This window comes from Zootermopsis nevadensis, unplaced genomic scaffold, assembly GCF_977971745.1.
Source record: "Zootermopsis nevadensis isolate Lab colony 2312 unplaced genomic scaffold, Znev_1.0 Znev_ptg000020l, whole genome shotgun sequence".
Taxonomy (NCBI): domain Eukaryota; kingdom Metazoa; phylum Arthropoda; class Insecta; order Blattodea; family Termopsidae; genus Zootermopsis; species Zootermopsis nevadensis.
In genome coordinates, this window is record NW_028259152.1 from 12,808,437 (window position 1) to 12,829,632 (window position 21,196).

The window sequence follows — 21,196 nt, forward strand, 5'->3', positions numbered from 1 at the left end:
AATAAAGATGGTATTCAATAGCAGTAATAAAAAATTCTGATAACTAAATATTGTTTAAATAGGATAGCTATACAAGTGTTAAAAATGAAACCAATTTATATTCCAAGAAATGACACATACATCTCATCTATGGACATGCAATGACCAGTAAGGTGGCCAGGCACCTCTACTAGTAATGTTTTCTTCATGAGCAACCCAAATAGGTACTCTCTGAGCACTTACTATGAAGTGATTACTCAAAACACAAAGGAAAATAAATCTTGGAAAGGGAAAGAGGGTCATAAATTAGAAAGGAGGCAATTTCAGGCATATGTTCATGTAAACTCTATTCATAGATTTGGCATAACTCATCCTTACATTTGTGCCAGACCTTAAAGTTACATCCTATACAAACAAATTCATCCTCATTCCACTTGATATGGAATATGATCAGTGACCTTTGCATTGTTCTATTACACTCTGCATAGTTACTTGCGAACAAGATTGAAAAAATACATGCACACAGCATCTCTAAGAATCACAAGGAATAAAATGAAATTTCTTGAAGTTTTAAAAAAGGAAAAGCCCATCACTTAAAAGGCTATGACAAAATTGTTTTATCCGATAAATATATACAATACTGACCAGTTACCTTCATGTCTATTATTTTTAATTTAATCTGCAGAAACTGATGTTTGAATAGATGTCACTATTTAGCAATTTAATGAATCAGTCATACTTCTGACCTTAATCTGCAGCTGCCCCCCCCCCCCCCCCCCAATGGTAGAATTTTTCCTTCAGAACCAGATTCTGTTTTTAGTGCCTTATTATCAATAAACTTTCTCTAATACATCCCCACTTAATGGTACCTGCACCTTGTCGAGGTGGTGGGGCTAGAGTACCTCAGTGACCCCAAGAGCTATGCTGGTGGTAGCATAGCTACTGGTAGGACCTCCTTAGCCAGATTGGTCGAGGGGGAGAGGTCAGACTAAGACAGGTACCCTGGTCCTCCAGGTTGGGGGTTGGTCGCAAGGCTAACAACCTTGCACCGTAAAAAGGAAGATGTTTCGAAACTTCAATCAAAGCCTCAGACAGACGGACCTAACAGAGGACCGAATAGAAGAGGAGAATTGAGGAGGCCATGGACCGAATACGGACTGGAGAGCCATAGAAGTAATCTCTGATACATCTTCTTTGAGTACAACAAGGTAAATGTATGTAGCAAATTAATTTTAGTTAAGACATTATAAAATTAGGAATGTAGAGATTTTAAGTTGCATAGCATTAAGTGTAGCAGATATTTGAATTGTGCTAAAATGTAGGAATGTGTAAATGTCATTTCCTGGCATTGTGGAAAATAGCAACGGCTAGCTCACCTTTCTCTAAGGGGGAAGGAAAAACCAATTAATGGAAATGCGGATGTAGCCATAAAGCATTCAGCATAAAAATTGGAAAGGCGAGCGGAAAATGTTTAGGAGGGAAGTGGGAGACAGATCACAGTCAGAACTGCCGAAACTTTGAAGAAGTAAAGAGGTCACTGAAGCCATGGGCAACGGGACATGGATCGGGCTACTGATTGCAGGCAAGCGCTGAGGCGATGATTCCAAGTCTAGTAAGGGTACTTTAGTAAATCTTTCAAAATTTACATAACCAAATTGTTGTAGAATGTAAAGTGAACTAGCCTGAGTTAGGAATTAAATGTTCAACAATAATGTAAAATTTATGTAGTACCTAGTCTTAGAAATAAATGGTGTATAGTCTTAGGGAACAAGTTGTAGCTTCCTAGAAGAAATACCATATCAGCTGAGTATGTTTAAGCTGATGACAACATCCTTGTGAACTTGCCTTGCTCCATTCCAAGCCACGCTACCAACACTAGTAGGACTAACCATTTCCACAAATTACCCTATCACATGTAAAAATTGACACAAGATCAAGGAGAGTGTATTAGAAATCATAACATATTTTGGTAGAATTTCTCATATCAGATTTCATCATTGTTAAAAATGATTCAGATACTGATATGGCAAATGCACTGTTCATGCTATAAATATGGTTTTAAAATACTTAAAAGTTGATCACATACCCTTAGTTATAAGCTGAAGGAATGTATAATGATTGGTGTAAAATAATTTATACAATAAGTAAAATAATATATGTCACTTTGGCACAAGTAGTTTTGTACTTAATTTTTAAAACACTTTTTAGGTTCTGTTTATTTCCTCCTTTCATTCTCCTGTGATACAGTCAAAAACACAATGTGGCTGTTTTATGTAAATATTACTCTGTGGCATTCAAAAATTTGTAGAATCACAGTGTGCAGAGTGGTATGAATTATTATATGAAATCCTATATTTTAAAGTTACAGCTACCGATTAAACAATCAATAACAATACATTAAAACATAAATGACAATGTTATTTTAAAATGCCATAATATATTTATTTTATTTCCACAAAAAATATTAAATCATTTCTACTTTTGTTCACTTGGCCACTCTACAATTAACATATGAGAAATATGTGGAAATTTACTAACAATACATAGGCAACTCTAGGTTTACAAACGAGTTCCATTCCAAGATGACGTTCATTATACGTTTTTGTTCGTTATGTGTATCTTGCATTCCTGAGCTTTTACGATACATATCGTATATGTTAGCAACCATTTTAAAGCATTAAAACCATGTACTAGACATCGACTGGTCTATACAATACGTTTTATTATAATGTATGTACGTATGAATTATGGTTTATCGTATACGATATGTAACGTACGCCACGCGGTGTTGCATGTAAACCAACATTCTTTTACTGGCTAGATTAGTTTTATTAACCAAGAACAGTTCAGTATAATTATCATATAATAATTTTCTGGTAATAAATACATTTTTAAAAGTTTAATTATTTAAATCCTACAATTATGTTCACTATACGTTGTATAAGGAACTCTATCTATTGGCAATTTTAAGAAATTTTGAATGAATTGTGATGTTTTTTACAGCAAATGTTCATAAACCAAGAGTTGTCTGCATTAATATTAACTAAAGATAATTAGAAAACCTGAAACAGAGCCTGTCAATAAAAATGGCTGCCTAAGATTTTTGTGCGCCAGCTGGAAAATAAACTCTATATGTGTGTGTGTGTGTGTGTGTGTGTGTGTGTGTGTGTGTGCGCGCGTGCAGGAGGCATTCACACAAATATATATGTCAGAGTGCAGCACAGTATCAAACTGAACTTTAATTGACTGGGGTATGCATCATACCCACAAAGGCAACAGTACGGTTGGCTGCATAATGAAGTATTAATAAGATGCAATGAACCTTTTTTAACTGGAATTTTCAATTAAAAGTGCAGATATGTACAGCAAAAAAAAGCAGCAAGATTACAAATATACACTATCATAATATCAAATCATCTGATACTATAAATGCCATGACATTCAGTAAAAACACAAGACTATAAGACTGAAAATGCATGTGCCATACCTCTACTCATTTAGATTACTTCTGGAAAGCAATATTAACAATTGCACTGTAATTAAAAATCTGTTAAAACATTCACCTGATACATAGCATTAAAAAAAGAAGCAAATCAAAAAGACACACAGACAAAAAAAAGGCCACAGAACAGAAGCAAATACTGTGTAAGACGAATTAGTGCTGAATTAGAAGAGTAAAATGTTAGCAAGCAAATTCCAAAAAGAAATCCCAAACAAGAGTTATATGAAACAAAACGTAAAATATAATTAAAAATAGTGAAATTTAGTGCACAAAATTATTTTGAAAATGGAAAACTAGACCAACCTGGACTACTTAACCCAGATGCACTGGATCCTACAACAGGGAAAACAATCAATCAGTTAAAAATTTAGAATTTTAAATACATGACATTTCTCCCTAAGTATTATTTTTTTTTCCCCCAGTAGCATTAATAGTGTGTCAATAAGTACTACAAAACGAGCATATATGGTGCCTCCCTGATATGAACATAATGTTGAAACACTTTCTAAATCCTAAGTATTCATTCTGCATAACATAATTCATCCTAATAAGATGTGTAGAAATATGTCCATAAAACTACAATTTATTTTAAACTGAAAAAAAATATTATTATATAACATAATACGAAGTAAGAAAAGAAAAAAAAAGGCAAGGTTGAGCACCTACCAAATACTAAATTATATGGCACATACCTATATGTTTAAGCCATTTATTTGTATGACTAATTCTTAGCTTCTAAAAAGAACACAACAGACAAACAGCTGGAACATAAGGATGACAAGAATTTTAAAATAAGAATGTGCAAATGCACCACTGGGCATGACATTAAAAAGGTGAGTTCCATTTAATTTTTTTTTGTACCATCAGGTCGGAGCCGACCCCTGGTGACATTATGAACAAGATCCCTCTGATAGGGACCTGTTCATATGTTTCCTAGGCAAATGATCCAGAAGTGGTTTGCCATTGCCTTCTTCTGTGTGCTTAGTATCAAATGTTGATGAAGATGGAGTAATTGTTGGGATGCCACGGAGAAACTGGGGAAGCCCCGGAGGAAAACTCTGTGATACCTGGACCACGGCCTTGCCCAACACAAGTTATAAATCCGGGCATCGCCGGGAATCGAACCCGGGACCCCAGGAGTTCCATTTAAACACAATGTTTATCTGATGTCTAGGTTTACAGACTGCATTATAAATCAAGTAGAAATCAACTAGATATAAGGGCCAAAGTATGAGGTTGTGATGATTTTAACTCTGCACATGTAATGCTATTACATTTGTGATTTTGTTAAAATAACTTGAGTTTCATGCAAATTCTACACATTTGTTTTGTGGATCCCTTTAATTTCTACACAAGGCTTTGTTCTAGCAGATAAATATTTAATAAGATATGTCAAAAAACAAATTCAGTTCCCAAAATAATATGAGTCTTAAAAGAATGTAAGTGAATTAAATTCATACGTAATAATACTGATACAATAAAGGCAGTACAGTATACCAAGTTTTATAAAACTGAGTCAAAGGACTTAAAGAAATTAAATTCAATTCAAATTAAGTGCTACAGTAAAGCTACTCTTGAATATACAGCACCCAGTAAAATTATGATTTGTGCATATTTTAATCTTTATGTTTTAGATAACACGAAGATAAAAGATCCTGAACTGCAATGGAGCAAGCATTCCCTGAATTTAATCTCCTCTCAATTTCTTCCATCCTGATTTATTACAGTCATTCCAAACACTCAAACTTTGCCACATTCTTAGAGCTACTGTCATATAACAATTTTGTCCTGCATTCTGATGATGAGACATGAACATACAATTTTCTTTACACTTCTTACTACACCTGCTTCCTACCAGCACATAATAGAACTTATGTGTTTTTCTCTATGATATTTGTGTATTCACCCAATAAATTAACATCATCAGCAAAGCCCATAAGCCAAAGTGTCCCATTCATTTCCAATAAATTTGTGTTCTTTTGTACTGGTGGTATAATGTTTGAAGTTACTCATTATAAAAAAATCCTAAACTGCTTGCTTCACTTCTAGTATCCAAATATTTACTTCAATACTTTACGTTCTTACAAAGCACAAGATCAAATTTCACACCAACTACCAATAAAATGATACAATGGAACGTAAAATTCATTCCATTGTCATATGCATTCATTTTTGTGTTTGGGACAAGTGTCAATCCTTACACAATATTCAAGAAACTGTTTTAATGATATGCCAATCACCACTCTGCACTGTCTCCATAGCAAAAGGCATTTAAAGGCACACAAGACAAATAAGTGACCAAACAGAATGTACCTTCAATGACAGATGAAACAAACATTCTGAAATGACTGATATATTAAACTTATTTTCATTCCTGGATGATGGCACCATGTTTCAGGGGGACTAATCTGCTGATATTTTGAGAACCCAGCTGTCCCCATCTTCAAGGCACAATCACTAAACAGTAGCCTGGTTGTGAGTTCCAGTCACAAGGTGGTTGCAGTACTCTCTTCTGTATAATGAATCTTCCTTTTCATGATTATATCTAATTCCACCAGGTATGGTATAATATGAACTTCCTGACTTCTACCTACCACGGTAAAAGTCCAGAGCAACTTAAGAGGTGGTAGCAATGACAGGGTGGTAAAAGAATGGTGGTCAGCAGAGGGGACCTACCACTTAAAGTGGACTCTGAACAGTGATGGGGGCCTCAAATTTTTCACATGCTGAAAGTTTATCTTTAGCAGAAGTGAACACTTAAACCTGTGAGGGGGAAAAAAAACCTGAACACAGGTTTGACTTAAGACTGAACCCAGAACATTCTAAACAACAGTCCAGTGAGTTAACCTGAGGCCACCATGTCCCCTGTGATTAATCTGTGACCAACAGAGAAGTTGACTGGAATGTCAATTTCTTAGCAGGATCAATTATCTCAATTGTTCTGAAGGGATCTAGTGAGACAATCAGATCAGATAGCCTTGCCAAGGTCGCACCATCTGAACTTGGTTACACCTGATATATTGAACTATGAATATTGGCAGCACACAACTGGTCAGTAACTTCAGTTGAAGATGACAACAGCCAAGTACCTAAAATATCTGCAATCTAGCCCTCCCAAGAATGGAAACAATATTAGTCAAAAACTAATGTGGGGTCATGGCATGTTGGATGACACTGACTTCATATATCAAAAATAAAAATAAAATGTTTCACATTATCTCCACCCCCAACCCACCAAGTCCTTGGTACATCTGGATTTTTTTTAGCTAGGCAAGAGGTACTGAGCTGTTCCTTGTTGGTTTAAAACTCATAATTACCAGCCGTTAACCTGGCTCAGTTTGATCCAACTGACATTATAACTAACTTCTGTAAGACTTACTCTATTAGTTTCCATCTAAGACTTTTTTCCAACTAAGATTATATGTGCTTTATTTATTTCTCCCATCCGTATCATAAGCCAGCCACACCTTAACATCCTTGTTTTAAACACCTGAAAAACATTTTGTGACAAATACAACACAAGGAGTTCCTTGTTACATAATGTCTTCCTTAAATATTGTTCGGTATAAATATTCCTCAGAGTGCTTTAATCTCAAACAGCAGAACTGGAGATAGAACATGTAAATGGACACACAGAAACAGTCCTGTTATGCATTACTGCACAGAATGCACACACACATGTAAATTGTACATTCTGTGCAACTAAAACCAAGCACCTGAAATTTTTGAAGTCCCAGACCAGAAATAATGAAAGTGTACAAATGGCTTCTTAATTCCAGTCATTCGTAATTTCCTTATACAAGTAAACCTCGATTTACGCCGGGGATGCGTTCCTGGATGAACCGGCGTAAATTGAAACTCTTTTTATAATGTAAATCAATGGGAAGTCAATGACATGCGTTCCCGGCACCCAAACATTGACGACTTAAGTGCCTCAAAAATTGACTATGCCTTATCTGTGATAGCAATTTCAGCCAAGGGAATGTTTTTTCGATTCATGTCATCCACCCATAGGAACAGTAATTTCTCCATTCTTTCTACAAGTTTACTTCTGCTATAACTCACTTGTGTTTCACTTACTCTCGTAGCCTGTTGCATTGACTGTTTTATTTTATATGAATTTTTCATTATGGTAGACACAGTGGAAGGAGGCAACTTCAACCTTCTGCACACATTATGACGGGTATCACCACCTTCTATTCTACGAATTACGTCCATCTTATCGTCTAACGCAATATACCTACGCAACTTTTTAGCAACACATTCACTTCTCTTACCAGACATGGTGGCTCTTCTTTTATTATTATTCAGTGTTCTGTCTGACAACAGGTCCATTGCTCTGCCCAAAAAAAGCTCTCCAGTTTTCCCTATTCCTAGCTTCTCGTTTTAATTCCTGCAACGTCATCTTCTTTCCTTGTTTCAGATCGTTGGTTAGCTGTATCAGTCTTCTTCCCAGTCCTCGCTTTCCTTCAACCTGGCCTTCGATGATATCACTCAGTAACCCATTCCTTCTCATAATATGTCCCAGCCAGTTAGCTTTCCTTCGTGTAATCGCCTGCAGAATGTTTCTTTGCTCGTTGACTCTCCTCAATACTTCTTCATTGGTCACTCGATCCGTCCACCTGATCGTCTCTATTCTTCTCCAACACCACATTTCAAAACTCTCCAGGTATTTCTGTTCCTTCTTCCTGGGTGTCCAAGTCTCTGCTCCATACAGCGCGACACTCCATACGTAACACTTCACTAGTTTCTTCTTCATCTCCAAGCCCAACTTGCTAGTGAGAAGTATCCTCTTCTTGATGAAAGCTGCCTTGGCCATGGCTATCCTTGCTTTTACTTCCTTGGTGCATAGAGCATCCGTCGTGATTATGCTTCCCAAGTACATGAAGTGCTCCACATTCTCCAGCTGTTGGTTTCCAACTACAACGTTCAATGGTTCTGCTCTTGGTGCTATCCTCATTACCTTTGATTTTTCAATGTTGGTGGCTCTTCTACAATTTATAAATATAAAACAGTTGCTACTGCAGAATAGTGGTCGAACAACACAAACACGTTTCGCTCACATTCAATGTGTCAACAAGAAGCGAACTGAGTGCATTTTTCTTTACTCCCTTATCAGGCTGAATGCAAATGACTCACCGTGAAGAGTGACCAATGCTCACGTGACTGTTGCGCAATGTTGGCGGATTTTTAGGAGATTATCTCGCAACTACTTAGCAATGAGTGCAGAGGTGACTGTATTTATAATTTTTATTCAAAATCAGCGATGTAAGAATTACGATTTAGTATAAGAATCAGTACGAGAAACATTGTAAAACGTTATAAATAATAGTAAAATATATTTATTTCACTTTTTGACTTGCTGGTTTCAAAAGCAGCATTATTCTGAATCAGTGCAAATTGAAGCGGCGCAAATCGAGGTTTACCTGTATTTCTTTGTATGTATACATCTATACCTTCCATTCATTACAATTATTCCAGGTGTCTGTTATACTAAGAGAAACATGAATTAATGTGAATGACTTTTCTAAGTCCTACAAAAGCAAAATAGAGGTGAAAGCTTTCCTTTGATTGGTCGCCCATGCACCCTCACAGATCAGTTGGTATGACAGGTAACTGGTATTGATGTGAAGATCACATCTGCAAGTTTAAAGTGTTAATATATTTTAAAAATGTGAGTTATATTCACAAAAATAGGTCTACTCAAAAAAATTATGCGCTTATATTATTTAACTACGTATCTTTCAAAACTTCAAAAATTCATACCAAGAGGAAATGGAAATGTTTATCAAAATATGGGGATTGTGATGTTCGAAAAATGTCTAACTGTTGTTTGCCTGTAAAGCTTATGCAGTCCAGTAGCTATCTGTTGGCAAGTAAAATAATAAACACCAGTATATTTTACATTAGCATTGTATTATTTATAGTCCTTTGGTGAGGCTAAAAGTGCAAGAGAGGCAGTTATATCTTTAATTTGTCCACAAATTATTGTTCATTGTCATTCTGATTTCAATGTTTTGTGTCTGGATACAACCATACACATACAATTTTATTTGCAAAAACACAAACTTTATAACTGTTTTTGTTTTGCAAAGTATACTTGTAAAAATTATGAATTACTATGTATTTTCAAAACCTGGCATCTGTAATAAGATGATGTCTGGAATCTCTGCGATTCCACCACAGAACTCTTTCATGTCAGCATGGACTCAGTATAACATGTCAGTTCCACATAAGCCTCAAGAAGCTAATTAAACAATTCAAGATAGATGGGTGATTCATCATTGCTCAAAAGTATTTTCATCACTGCTAAAAAAGTTTTTCATGCTCCCTTTGGTTGAATCATGCAGTAATGTGAGTGAAGAATGTCTTAAGGGTCTGTCCATGTGTCCGTCTGCCCCGTTTTCCAAGCAAGCCCCAAGGTCACTGTTTTTTAATGTTGTTATTTGTACTGTCACATTTGTTACTGTAAATCCTGTTGTTATCTTTTTCTTATTCCAATTTTTAATATTACACATATTATTCCTGCTGTTATTCTTCTTCCTATTGTTATTGATATTCTGATTGTAATTCCTACTGTTAATGAAACAATAATAATAATAGGATTAAGAATTGCAGAGAAATAAGAATTACAATTATTGTCCGAATAGCTTCTTGAGATTTATGTGGCTGGCATGTAATGCTGAATCCATGCTGAGACAAATGTGATCAATGGTTGAATCTCAAAGATTCTGGACATTTTATTAAAGATACAATGTCTTAAAAACACCCCTTTAAGGGTGAACATAGCAATTCATACTTTTTTACAAGTCTTTGGTATCCTTGTAAAACAAAAGCAATTCTGCAGTATGTGTTTTTTCAAAGAAATTCATCTGCCTATAGTCAGATTCAAATATAAAACCTTTAAAACAAAATGACAATGAATGGTAAGTCATGGAAAAATAAATAAAGTACAGTATTTAGACATCAGGATTTGAACTTACAAACGTGATATTTCCAACAACACCAGTCCCCTATCATCCCAACTTGTCTATAAGTCTATGTTGGAACATGGGCAACCAACTGAAATGTAGCATTTAATTATGTTTTGTTTTTCGAGAACTAAGAAAATTCATTAGTATTAATTCATGTTTATAGACCACGCAAATTAAAGGATGTAAGATTTGAGGTTTTCACAGCGGTGAGTATGAAGATTTCTGTCTTCTGGGTCGCCCTGATGACGGAGGCAGTATGACCTCTGAAACATTGGTTAACATCGACTAGACTACAAAGCGCAACAACACAGAAGACAGATATCTTCAAATTAAAGTATATTAAGAATAACTGGAAATATGAGAGCAGCTGTATACCTGCATCACTTCCAGTATGGGAGATAGAAAATTCGAAGTGCTTAATTTCTATTATACAGAGTGTACAAAAATATCAGTTTAAAATTCTGATACAAAAATGTACATAAACTTTTCAACCTGTATTAAGAACTGGACTTGTAAAATGTTTCACTGTACGTAGCGCATAAACAAAATTAACGATCAAACCATCACAGTTTTAATGCTGTCCTTACACATTATTAATTGCTAAACATTCAAGTTTTCATGAAACGAAGTTATTAGAATAAGAATGGGACTCATTTTCCTTCATGTTATCAAGGCAAACTAGAGTGTTTTCAATAAATTTGTCAACATGGGGCACAGATTATTATGTAATGTGAGTGATGTGTTGCAGCTGAATACCACCATGTTTAAAACAAAACTTACGATAAATTGAGAAAACTTCTAACTCTGTGAAACACCATAATTCTTGGGAAGCTAATAGTAGTTCAGCTAGTCAAGGAATGTCCGGTTCACCGTTTATGAAAAAAGTTAATTATCCTGTTCACAAGAGTCTAGAACTGCACCCTAACAGACCCAAACACATCAGATATATATATATATATATCAGTGTTTCTGTACTGCTACATGCAACTTCCCCTGGTGAAATATACTGCACCAACATGAGTGTAAAATGTAGAGGTTTCATTCCCAAACATTCGCAATTCAAGAAGATGGCTGTCTTCTGAGTTGTTGCACAGTGTAGTCTGGTAGAAGGCCCTTGCTGCCTCCATCATTAGAGCTATAATTGAGGCAGCAATGACCTCTGAAACATCAGTAAACTTCTACCAGACTACACTGTGCAACAACTCAGAAGACAGCCATCTTCAGACTCACCACCATGAAAACCTCAAATCCTACACAATTCAAGAAATTCCCCAAACTTCTTAAACATGATATGATTTGATTTGTTACTGTCAGCTCCAAATATTTCAACTTTGCCACAATTTTGAAGGGTTTATTTTTCTATAATACAATTCTGCTTTCCATTCTGGTGGCAAGATATAAACACAAAACTGAACATGTTTCTAATTAACTCATTCCCTGGTAGCAGAACCCACAGGTACAACACTGACAATACCAAAGCCTGCCACGGGCCATAATCCTGAGCCATCTGCACCCATTTTCCAACCTCACAGCCTACCTCCATAAGATCTGTCTTGATGTTATCCTCCCATCTCCTTCTTGGTCTATCCTATGGTCATTTTCCATAAGTATTCCCTACCAAAATTCTGTATGCCCCCCCCCCCACAATTCGTGCTACATGTCCAGCCCATTGCAGCTCCTTGTTATGCAGTATTCTAAATTCCCCACTTATTTCATCCCTCCTGGGTCTAAATATCCTCCTGAGCACCTTGTTTTCAAACACTTGTAATCTACGTTAATCCTTTAAAGTAAGAGGCCATGTTTCACAATCATAAAAGACAACAGACAAAACTATTTTTTATATATCCTGATCTTCAGTGTTTTGGATAGTAAAAGAGATAACAGTTTCTTAATGGAATAAAAACAAGCACTCCCCAAATGTATTACACTCATAATTTCATCATGGACCTCATTTATATGTGTTATTGTGGTTCCCAGATACTTAAATTTTGAAACATTTTCAAATAATGTGTTATTTATAATTATGTTCTGCCACTGTTGATGATGTTGATCCTTTATTACACCCATGTATTTGGTTTTGTCTACATTTACTTCTACGCCTATTTCCTTGCTAGCCTGTAGGAGAGTTTCTGCATTCTTGGTTATGGTACTCGTATCATCTCCCAGCAAATTGACATCATCAGCATAGGCATGTATCATCTGGTGTAGACCATTCAATTCGAGCCCTTCCTGATTACCTCCAACCTTCCTGGTAACATATTCTAGAGCAAATATAAAATGCATTGGGGATAAAGCATCCCCCTGTTTAAGGCCATTGTGCACTGGGAAAGGATCCGAAAGAAGGTTGCCTATATTAACTCTACTAAATACCCTATCCATACACATCTTAATTAACCTAATAAGTTTCTTTGGTATTCCAAACTCAATCAAAATGTCATACAGTACCTTTCTTCTAATTGAGTCATATGCCTTTTGAAAGTCCACATATGATTGTGTACTGACCCATTATACTCTCACTTTTTCTCTACTATTTGTCAAATGCAAAAGATTTGATCAATAGTTGACCTATTATGGCAAAATCTACATTGATTGGCCCCAATAGTTTCATTCATAAATGGCATTAACCATGCCAGAAGTATATTCGATAACATTTCGTATGACGTTGATAAAAGAGAGATACCTCGTAAGTTAATGCACTCAGTGTTGTCCCCTGTTTTGTGGATAGAGACAATTAATTCTTTCCACTGTTGTAGTAGTACTTCGTGGTTCCAAATCGACACCAGAAGCTTGTGTATCTCTGATTGTAATGCCCTACCGCCTTCATGGATTAGTTCCACTGGAATTGAGTCAGTGCCTGGAGATTTATAACGTTTTAATTTCCCAATGCCAATTCCAACTTTATTAAGGCTCAGTTCCAGGATGAAGGGCTCTGCTGTATGTACTTCAGGCTCATTAAATTGATAAGCAACGTGAACACTTAGTAACTTACTAAAGTAATCTTTCCATCTGTCTACAATGTCATGTGAGTCCGCAAGCAGATTCTCATTCTCATCCTTGATCTAATGTGTCCTACGTTTGTACCCCTTCCAGCTCCCCTATCTGATCTTTGAGATACTATGTCTCCTTATCGATCAAAGTTCTACTGGATTCATGTCTTACATTGACACAGCTTTTCCTGTTTATTCGAGCAGGGGCCTGCAGCTATTGGAATCTAACCTGCTTCCTCTGTCTTACCAAGACAGAGCATTCTTCATGAAACTGTGCTTTATTTTGCACAATTTTATGACACCTACACTTTCCTCAGCTAAAATTTTCATGTTATCCCGTATATTTTTCCAGACCTTACTGATGTCTGCTTCCTTATTTTCTGTATTCTCTTCAATGCTTTCTAGGATTGCAAAATTATTCAAAATTTGTAACTGATACTCTTGCTTAGTTCCTACATCGCTCAGATTTATAACGTTAAACTTCTCAATTCTGTATATCTGCCCTGCCAGTTTCCTGACCGAGAGTCTTGCCCTCAATTCTGCCATCACTAAATAATGGTCAGAATCACAGTCCGCTCCCCTATAAGATCATATGTCTACAACGTGTAATTGCCTCCTCCAATCAATTAGAATGTGATCAATTTGATTATGGGTCATCCTAACAGGGAAGTCCAAATGTGCTTATGGATATCAAGATGTGGGATTGTTGTGCTTCTGACGATCAGATTTTTGGATGTGGCAAAGTTCACTAATCTCACCCCATTGTCATTACTAAATGTAAACTCTCATTCCCTACAGTTGGTTTGAAAATATCCTCCCAACCAATTTTGGCACTGAAATCTCCCAGCATTATTTTCAAGTGGTATCTACTAAACTGATCAAATACATGCTCTACTTCTCCATAAAAGCCATCTTTTTCCTTATCATCCTTATCTTCAGTTGGTGTGTGCAGATTTAAAATAATAATATCACACCATCGACCATGAATGATTACGTATGACAGCCTATTATTAAAAATTCTACTTTTTTAACTGCCCACTGAAGATATCTTTTCACTAAAATACCCGTTCCCAGGCAATGGTCTTTACTCCCTTTTCCATGGTGTAATACGTAGTTCCTTCAATATCCAAACTATACTTCCTACCTCCATAGCTAATGCATCCCACGCCCATTCTAGATAAGCTCCTTACATTGCACTGAAAATGTTTCACAAATACAAATTAAAAATTAGTCTTAAAAAGACTGAACTGATTAAAATGGTACAAATAGCATAAATACAGTGTCTGTAACAAGGATTTTGAATATGATGTTTAGCAGTATAAACAAACAGTAGTTTTGACTGCATATCTAAAAAGATTCTTCAAACATCAAACCTCTTCGCAGAAGGCCATTTAGAAATGAGCAGCTGAATTACAGTAAGAACTACAGTGAAACCTGTGAACTGGTCACCCCTATCTACTGGTTATTCTTTTAGGAATTATGAAAAGACTATTCATAACCTTAAAACAACTAATTTTATTATTCTACATATACGGATGGTTCAAAAGCTAATGACTGTATGTCAAGAACATTGACTTCTGTTTTGGTTTGTGGAGGGCAATTTTTTTAAAATCACTAAAACTTTTTATGCCAATAAGAACAAAGATATTAACCTCTAACAAACAGTAAGAGAATATAACTCCACAAATGAGAGGACTGGCAGCCAAACTTCAACTCCAAGGTTTAAGGTTTACTAATGTTAGTGCAACATACGGCCCACTAGATCATCTGTAAGCAGTGACACACGGAATACTTTCTATAGAACACAACGCATGATGCTGTTTTTATATGGTTAAATTAATAGAACCTCTTGTATATTTGTAATAATGTCAATAACTCTCACTCTGTGGTTTCTAAACCATCCACATAGTCTAATCTTGCCATTGTGGTCACTAAACCAAGTACAAAAGTATATAATTAAAAAATGTTACTTTATTTGGCCAACCCCCATTTGTATTCTATCTTGCAAATTATAGCGCAGAATTCAAAATGGAATTCTGAACTCATAATGGACTGACAATATTTGGATTTTACAAGACATTTTATTTTATTGAATGTATTTGATGTTTTGAGAGGATCAGTAAATGAAACGTGTTACTACATCTTTCAGCAGTTAATGCTATGGATTTACAGCAACAGAACTGACAGAAGAAGCAACGAGTTCTATAACTCGTCTTTACTGGTATATGATAATTTCCCTATGCTTCCTTTTCTTCCAAGTCAACAAACAATCATCTCATTATCAGAAGCTACAGATCCTATGAAGTTCAGAAAGTCTCCTTAAATACACCAAGAAATATGTCAAGGATGTCCAATGTTAGGTACACTTTCTGGTATATACTGGTAACAAATGACACAGTATTCTTCGAGAACAAAATTTATGTTTTTAATGAACATTACTTTCTAAGCTCATGAATATGGTAAAGTCACAACACAGTCTGACCATCGCAAATGCAGTTTCCTCATTCAGTCATTTGAAAATTATTGAAAAGTCAATTAAATGACAACATTGAGTACACACTGACTTATTTTTGTAGGTAAATGAACCAGCTTGTATTTCAGAAATCACCATATGGTAAAAAGTGTTCTTCCTCTTCTCATGATCTGATTTTATATATACACTTAATTTACCAGACTTGTTCTTCAATTACAACAAACTGAAGATTAAATTTTTGAAAAAGAAATTCATACATACAGAAGTGTATTTTGAAACAAAACCCATTTCCCAAAATATTGAAATTCCTATGGAGGTTACTGCAAGGATCAAATGTTTGTGGTTTGTATGCAACAGAATGCGTTCAAAGCTCAACAGCAAACACAGTAACAAACTTACCAGTAGGTGATACTTGAAGATTGGCCCCATTGCCCCCTGTCATTGCCGCTAGTGTGACTAGATTTTGCATGCTCATAGGGTTCATAGCTGAAACAAATAAACATCAACACTTCAATAAACTAGTAAAGCAAAGTTTCACCATGGCTACAATTTAACAGATATCAAAAAACCTAACACTAATTAATAATTTCTACTGAAAAAACAGAGGACATTGAGGTTTAATTATTAGCACTTCCACTTCACACTTGGATGGTCAGGTTTGTATCTAGTCCTGACAAATGGATATCCTGATGATGATGATCTGGGTTTTGGCACCACGTAAACTAGTCAGTAGATGCCAATGATGATTATATTTTTCTGCGTCTGGCAACTCGAGAATATTACTACTGAAAATGCTTGTAACATTATGAACAGTTTGAACTTTTGAGATGATGAATTAAACAGAAGGCATGTTATGGGCAGAATTTTATATGGTTAAACCAATGCAGTTCAACTAGTGACCTGCAAGTCACATCCAGCCGTAGACTACTTGTAACGAGGCCCACAAAATTAAATATTAATTCATTACTAGTTATTACATGCTAATTTATTTTCTCTGCTCCAAAATATTTTTTTTAAAAATCATCTTGTCTTGCTTTATGTACAAGTGTCACACATGCTACTTACATTAAAACCCTACCATAAAATGCAACATTTCCAGATAAAAACAGTGTCAGATATATGTTGTTACAGGGGCAAATTTAAAATGATGTGTACCTCTACAGTAATCAGTGAACATTTCAATAAAATTTATGTTTCAGCACATAGCCTATTACAGTAATTAGTAATTTCTGAGTAAGTACTGTTCAAGATAAAAAAAAGGCTATTAGTTTTCAAAATAGTGAAAGGAGGGTTTTCTTGATAGCGGGTCCAAGGCAAAAGTTATTCTTGGCCGAAGGAAAGAAACAAGGTGGAGAACCCTGATTTAACCCTTTGAAGATTGAACTCACCTTATAATATTCAAGGAATTCAATCCATACCACAAAGAAACTATCAGACTCCACCACTACAAAAATCAACTTGATAAAACTGTTTGAGGAAATAATCGCTATTTACAGTGAGAAACACGGAAGATCACAGGTCTAAACAGAGAATTAAGAATGACTGTTGAAGCAGGTGGGACAGATAGTTACCTTCAGGCTTTTAAGAGATAAACTGTAAAAATGTGAAAAAATACCTTGTTCCCTATAATCAGGCAGATAGCAAGAATGTGCACAGATCAAAGGAGGTGAAATGCAGAAAGATTATATTATGTTAGTGACACTACGTGCAACAAAATGTAAATATGCCACTATTAACCGGTTGTAATAGGACTCACTCTCAACGTGTAAATGTGTTTTCAGTGGGATACGAATAGCTTTGTAATGTGTTCTCTGTGAATTTGTATACCTCAATGCCTTTGATGTTCACTGTCTGCAAAATATTTTTGTTGCATTTTTATTAACTTTTATCAGCATAACATGCAGTCGAGCTGGCTGTTCACTGCAATGGCACACTGCTTAGCCATAAAAACCTGGCTTAAAGTCAAGCTAGCAGCCTCATAATATGGGGTTTTAAAACACCTTATTCTAATATGACAGGTTAAACACTGACCAGATTGAAAAATGCTTGAAATAAGACAGTTTGCAGAATGAAACACTTATGAAAAATCTGATGTAGCTTTAATTTACCTTCATGTAAATTAGGATTTATATTGGACCAATGTGAATGAATATTTCATTTTCCTGACAAATGTTTTGGTACAGTTCCCAATTCAAAATTTCATAGCGATTCAGCACCGTCACAGATAAAACTTGAGAATGGACATGACCTCCCAATTATAAGTTCATTTTATAAACTTCTTGCAAAGCATGCATACAAACAAAATATAAGCTGATGATTTGGATACATACTGGGGTTTGCTACTGAAAGGTTTGCCAGCGTTGCCAATCCTTGGAGGTTAGTTTGGCTAATATCAGTCGCTGAACTTCCAGTAGACCCACTCAGGTTAAGGCCTGTGGAATTCTGCAATGCTGCCAAGTTCTGGAGACCTGTTGGCAAACCACACTCTTGATATTGTAAATGTTAAATTCTTGCTGACAGACTTTCCAGCTACCTTGACCTAACACACATAAATGTACATACTTACAACTGTTTGCAGCTTTTGGGTGACATTCCATGTACAAACAAGAGAAGTAAGGCAGTGTTTATTTAAACAGCCCTAGCTAATAACAACCCAAGTCCTTAATTTTTCAGTTCCTTCACAATATACTGATGGTTACAAATAAGTGCTTTTGCACATCTGTGTTTGAGGGACGTAACATCCTACCAATTCTTTAAATCTTTCTACAGAATGTAATTACTGAGGGCTGTAAATAACATTGTCTTCAAGATGACAGCAATGCACATCTTCCATTTTGTATTCAACAATCAACAATGGTCTCCTGAATGTTTGCAGAGGTAACTAAAATCAATCACACTCAATGATACACATGTACATAAATAAATACACAAATGTGTATGAATGAGTATGTAACGAAAATAAGACAGGCGACTCTACAAACTCGACTCCTACACACTTTACCTCACTGCAAGAAGAGTTCTCTGTCTTTCTTCTTGCCAATATTTCACTGACATTTTCTAGATATAGAAAATATATCGCCAAGAAAAACATGTTCTGATATAATCACTCATTCTGCCATATTACCTTATTGTGGTAACTGGAACATAATTTTGATTTCTTTCATAATTTATTCCCATACTGATCAACCACCATGTTGAGTATATAATATTCTGTGTAACCCTCACTATTTGAAGAGAAGTGTGGTTTCCTAACTTACATTAATGCTGAGATAGGAGAGGCAATAGATGCCTCTTAAATTACTTTTCATATTGCCTCTATTAAACTTACTACGACATGAGACACTAACTTGTCATTTCATGTAACAAGTAAGTTTTCTGTACAGGCTTCAGTAACTGACATTGTAAAACATTTTGTTGAGAACCAAATCATTAGCAATGTCCCTGGTGGTTTATTTGACAGCCACAAAAATCAAGCAATTGCCTTGTCATTACGAACGTGTTAAATGAAATAGTTCTCCACATTTCATCAAACAGATTCAATAACAGATTCCAACAGATAATACCATCTTCCCACTGAACACCTACTGCAATGTTCCCTATTAGATAAATTAACACATGGTTCAAACATAGGCTACATACAAATTTAGCATTTAGTGAGCTCTTACAAATACGGTAAAGAACAATTGGCTTCCATAAAAAGTTGGCAATTTATTGGGAAGCGGAGTAATAGGCAGCTTCCTAAGAATAAATACATTCACAGAAGCATTTATAAAACTGAAGTACTAATTAAAACAGTGCCCTTATAAAACACAGATCAAGTACCAGAAGCAGTTATGAGTATTAGCATTTGAAACGTATGACACCAACAGCTGCTCTGAACTTAGTGTGAAGATAAAAGTACAGTGGCTGCTCATGATCATCTGAAGAAATAGGGTCATGACCAATTGCAGACCACTTCCTTCACATCTCCTAATGGCTATATTAAAAGTAAAGGTAAATTTAGTACACTTATTCAAATGTTCATATTTCAAGAATTCACAACAATAAAAAAGAAGAAGTTCTTGTTTTTCACATTCCCTCAACTGCATCTTTCTTCAAACCACTGTCTACAAGATGCTCTTGATTTTGTACCATCTTTATGGGGTTATTTCTGTATCTTTTGGGTGAAAATCACAAAACATTTCAAATTGTCTTTGTTTCAATGCATACAGGGTTTCCAACAACCAATGTGTTTATATTACAAACTCTTAACTCGAATATAATTGTGAGCACGCACCCACACACACACACGAAAAATTCTATCTTATCAAGTTCTACAAAATAGAACTCAAGCCGTAAGATTTGAGGTTTTCACAGCGCTGAGTATGGATATTTCTGTCTTCTGGGTTGTTGTCCTGTGTAGTCTGGCCTCCGTCATCAGGGTGATTCATGGCCCTGATGACGGAGGCAGTATGACCTCTGAAATGTTGGTAAACATCTACCAGACTACACAGCGCAACAATCCAGAAGACAGAAATCTTCATCGCCCTGATGACGGAGGCAGTATGACCTCTGAAACGTTGGTAGACATCGATCAGACTACACAGCGTAACAACCCAGAAGACAGAAATCTTCATACTCATTGCCCTGATGACGGAGGCAGTATGACCTCTGAAACGTTGGTTAACATCGACCAGACTACACACTGCAACAACCCAGAAGACAGAAATCTTCATCGCCCTGATGACAGAGGCAGTATGGCCTCTGAAACGTTGGTAAACATCTACCAGACTACACAGCGCAACAACCCAGAAGACAGAAATCTTCATACTCATCGCCCTGATGACGGAGGCAGTATGACCTCTGAAACGTTGGTAAACATCGACCAGGCTACACAGCGCAACAACCCAGAAGACAGAAATCTTCATACTCATCGCCCTGATGACGGAGGCAGTATGACCTCTGAAACGTTGGTAAACATCGACCAGACTACACAGCGCAACAACCCAGAAGACATAAATCTTCATACTCATCGCCCTGATGACGGAGGCAGTATGACCTCTGAAATGTTGGTAAACATCTACCAGACTACACAGCGCAACAACACAGAAATCTTCAGAACTCAAGCTACCTAAATGTTAACATGTGCATTCCTTACATGTTCTGGCAGGGAGAGAAAATAGTGGATGGTAAGAATAACTGAGAGACATAACAAACATAAACAAACTTCTTGTTTTGGCTTGTGCATCTTGGCCAAAGCAGGAATGGAACAGACTTGCAAACAGAAGTTATACCACCTACT

General features: G+C 36.0%; 1 protein-coding gene across 23 annotated transcripts in view; it reads right to left on the reverse strand.

The window, feature by feature from the left end:
- The window catches only part of LOC110831748 (CUGBP Elav-like family member 1), a 1,322,428-nt gene that overhangs the window by 41,830 nt on the left and 1,259,402 nt on the right, over positions 1-21,196 (reverse strand). For 19 of the 23 annotated variants that reach the window (XM_087351842.1, XM_087351829.1, XM_087351836.1 and 16 more), the window contains 3 exons: positions 18,246-18,383; positions 16,315-16,401; positions 3,785-3,814 (listed from right to left, as the gene is read on the reverse strand). In XM_087351842.1, the coding sequence (XP_087207968.1) occupies positions 3,785-3,814; positions 16,315-16,401; positions 18,246-18,383 (255 nt within the window). The remainder of the gene's footprint in view (positions 1-3,784; positions 3,815-16,314; positions 16,402-18,245; positions 18,384-21,196) is intronic. The other 4 variants (XM_087351828.1, XM_087351834.1, XM_087351832.1 and 1 more) reach the window with 1 other exon arrangement.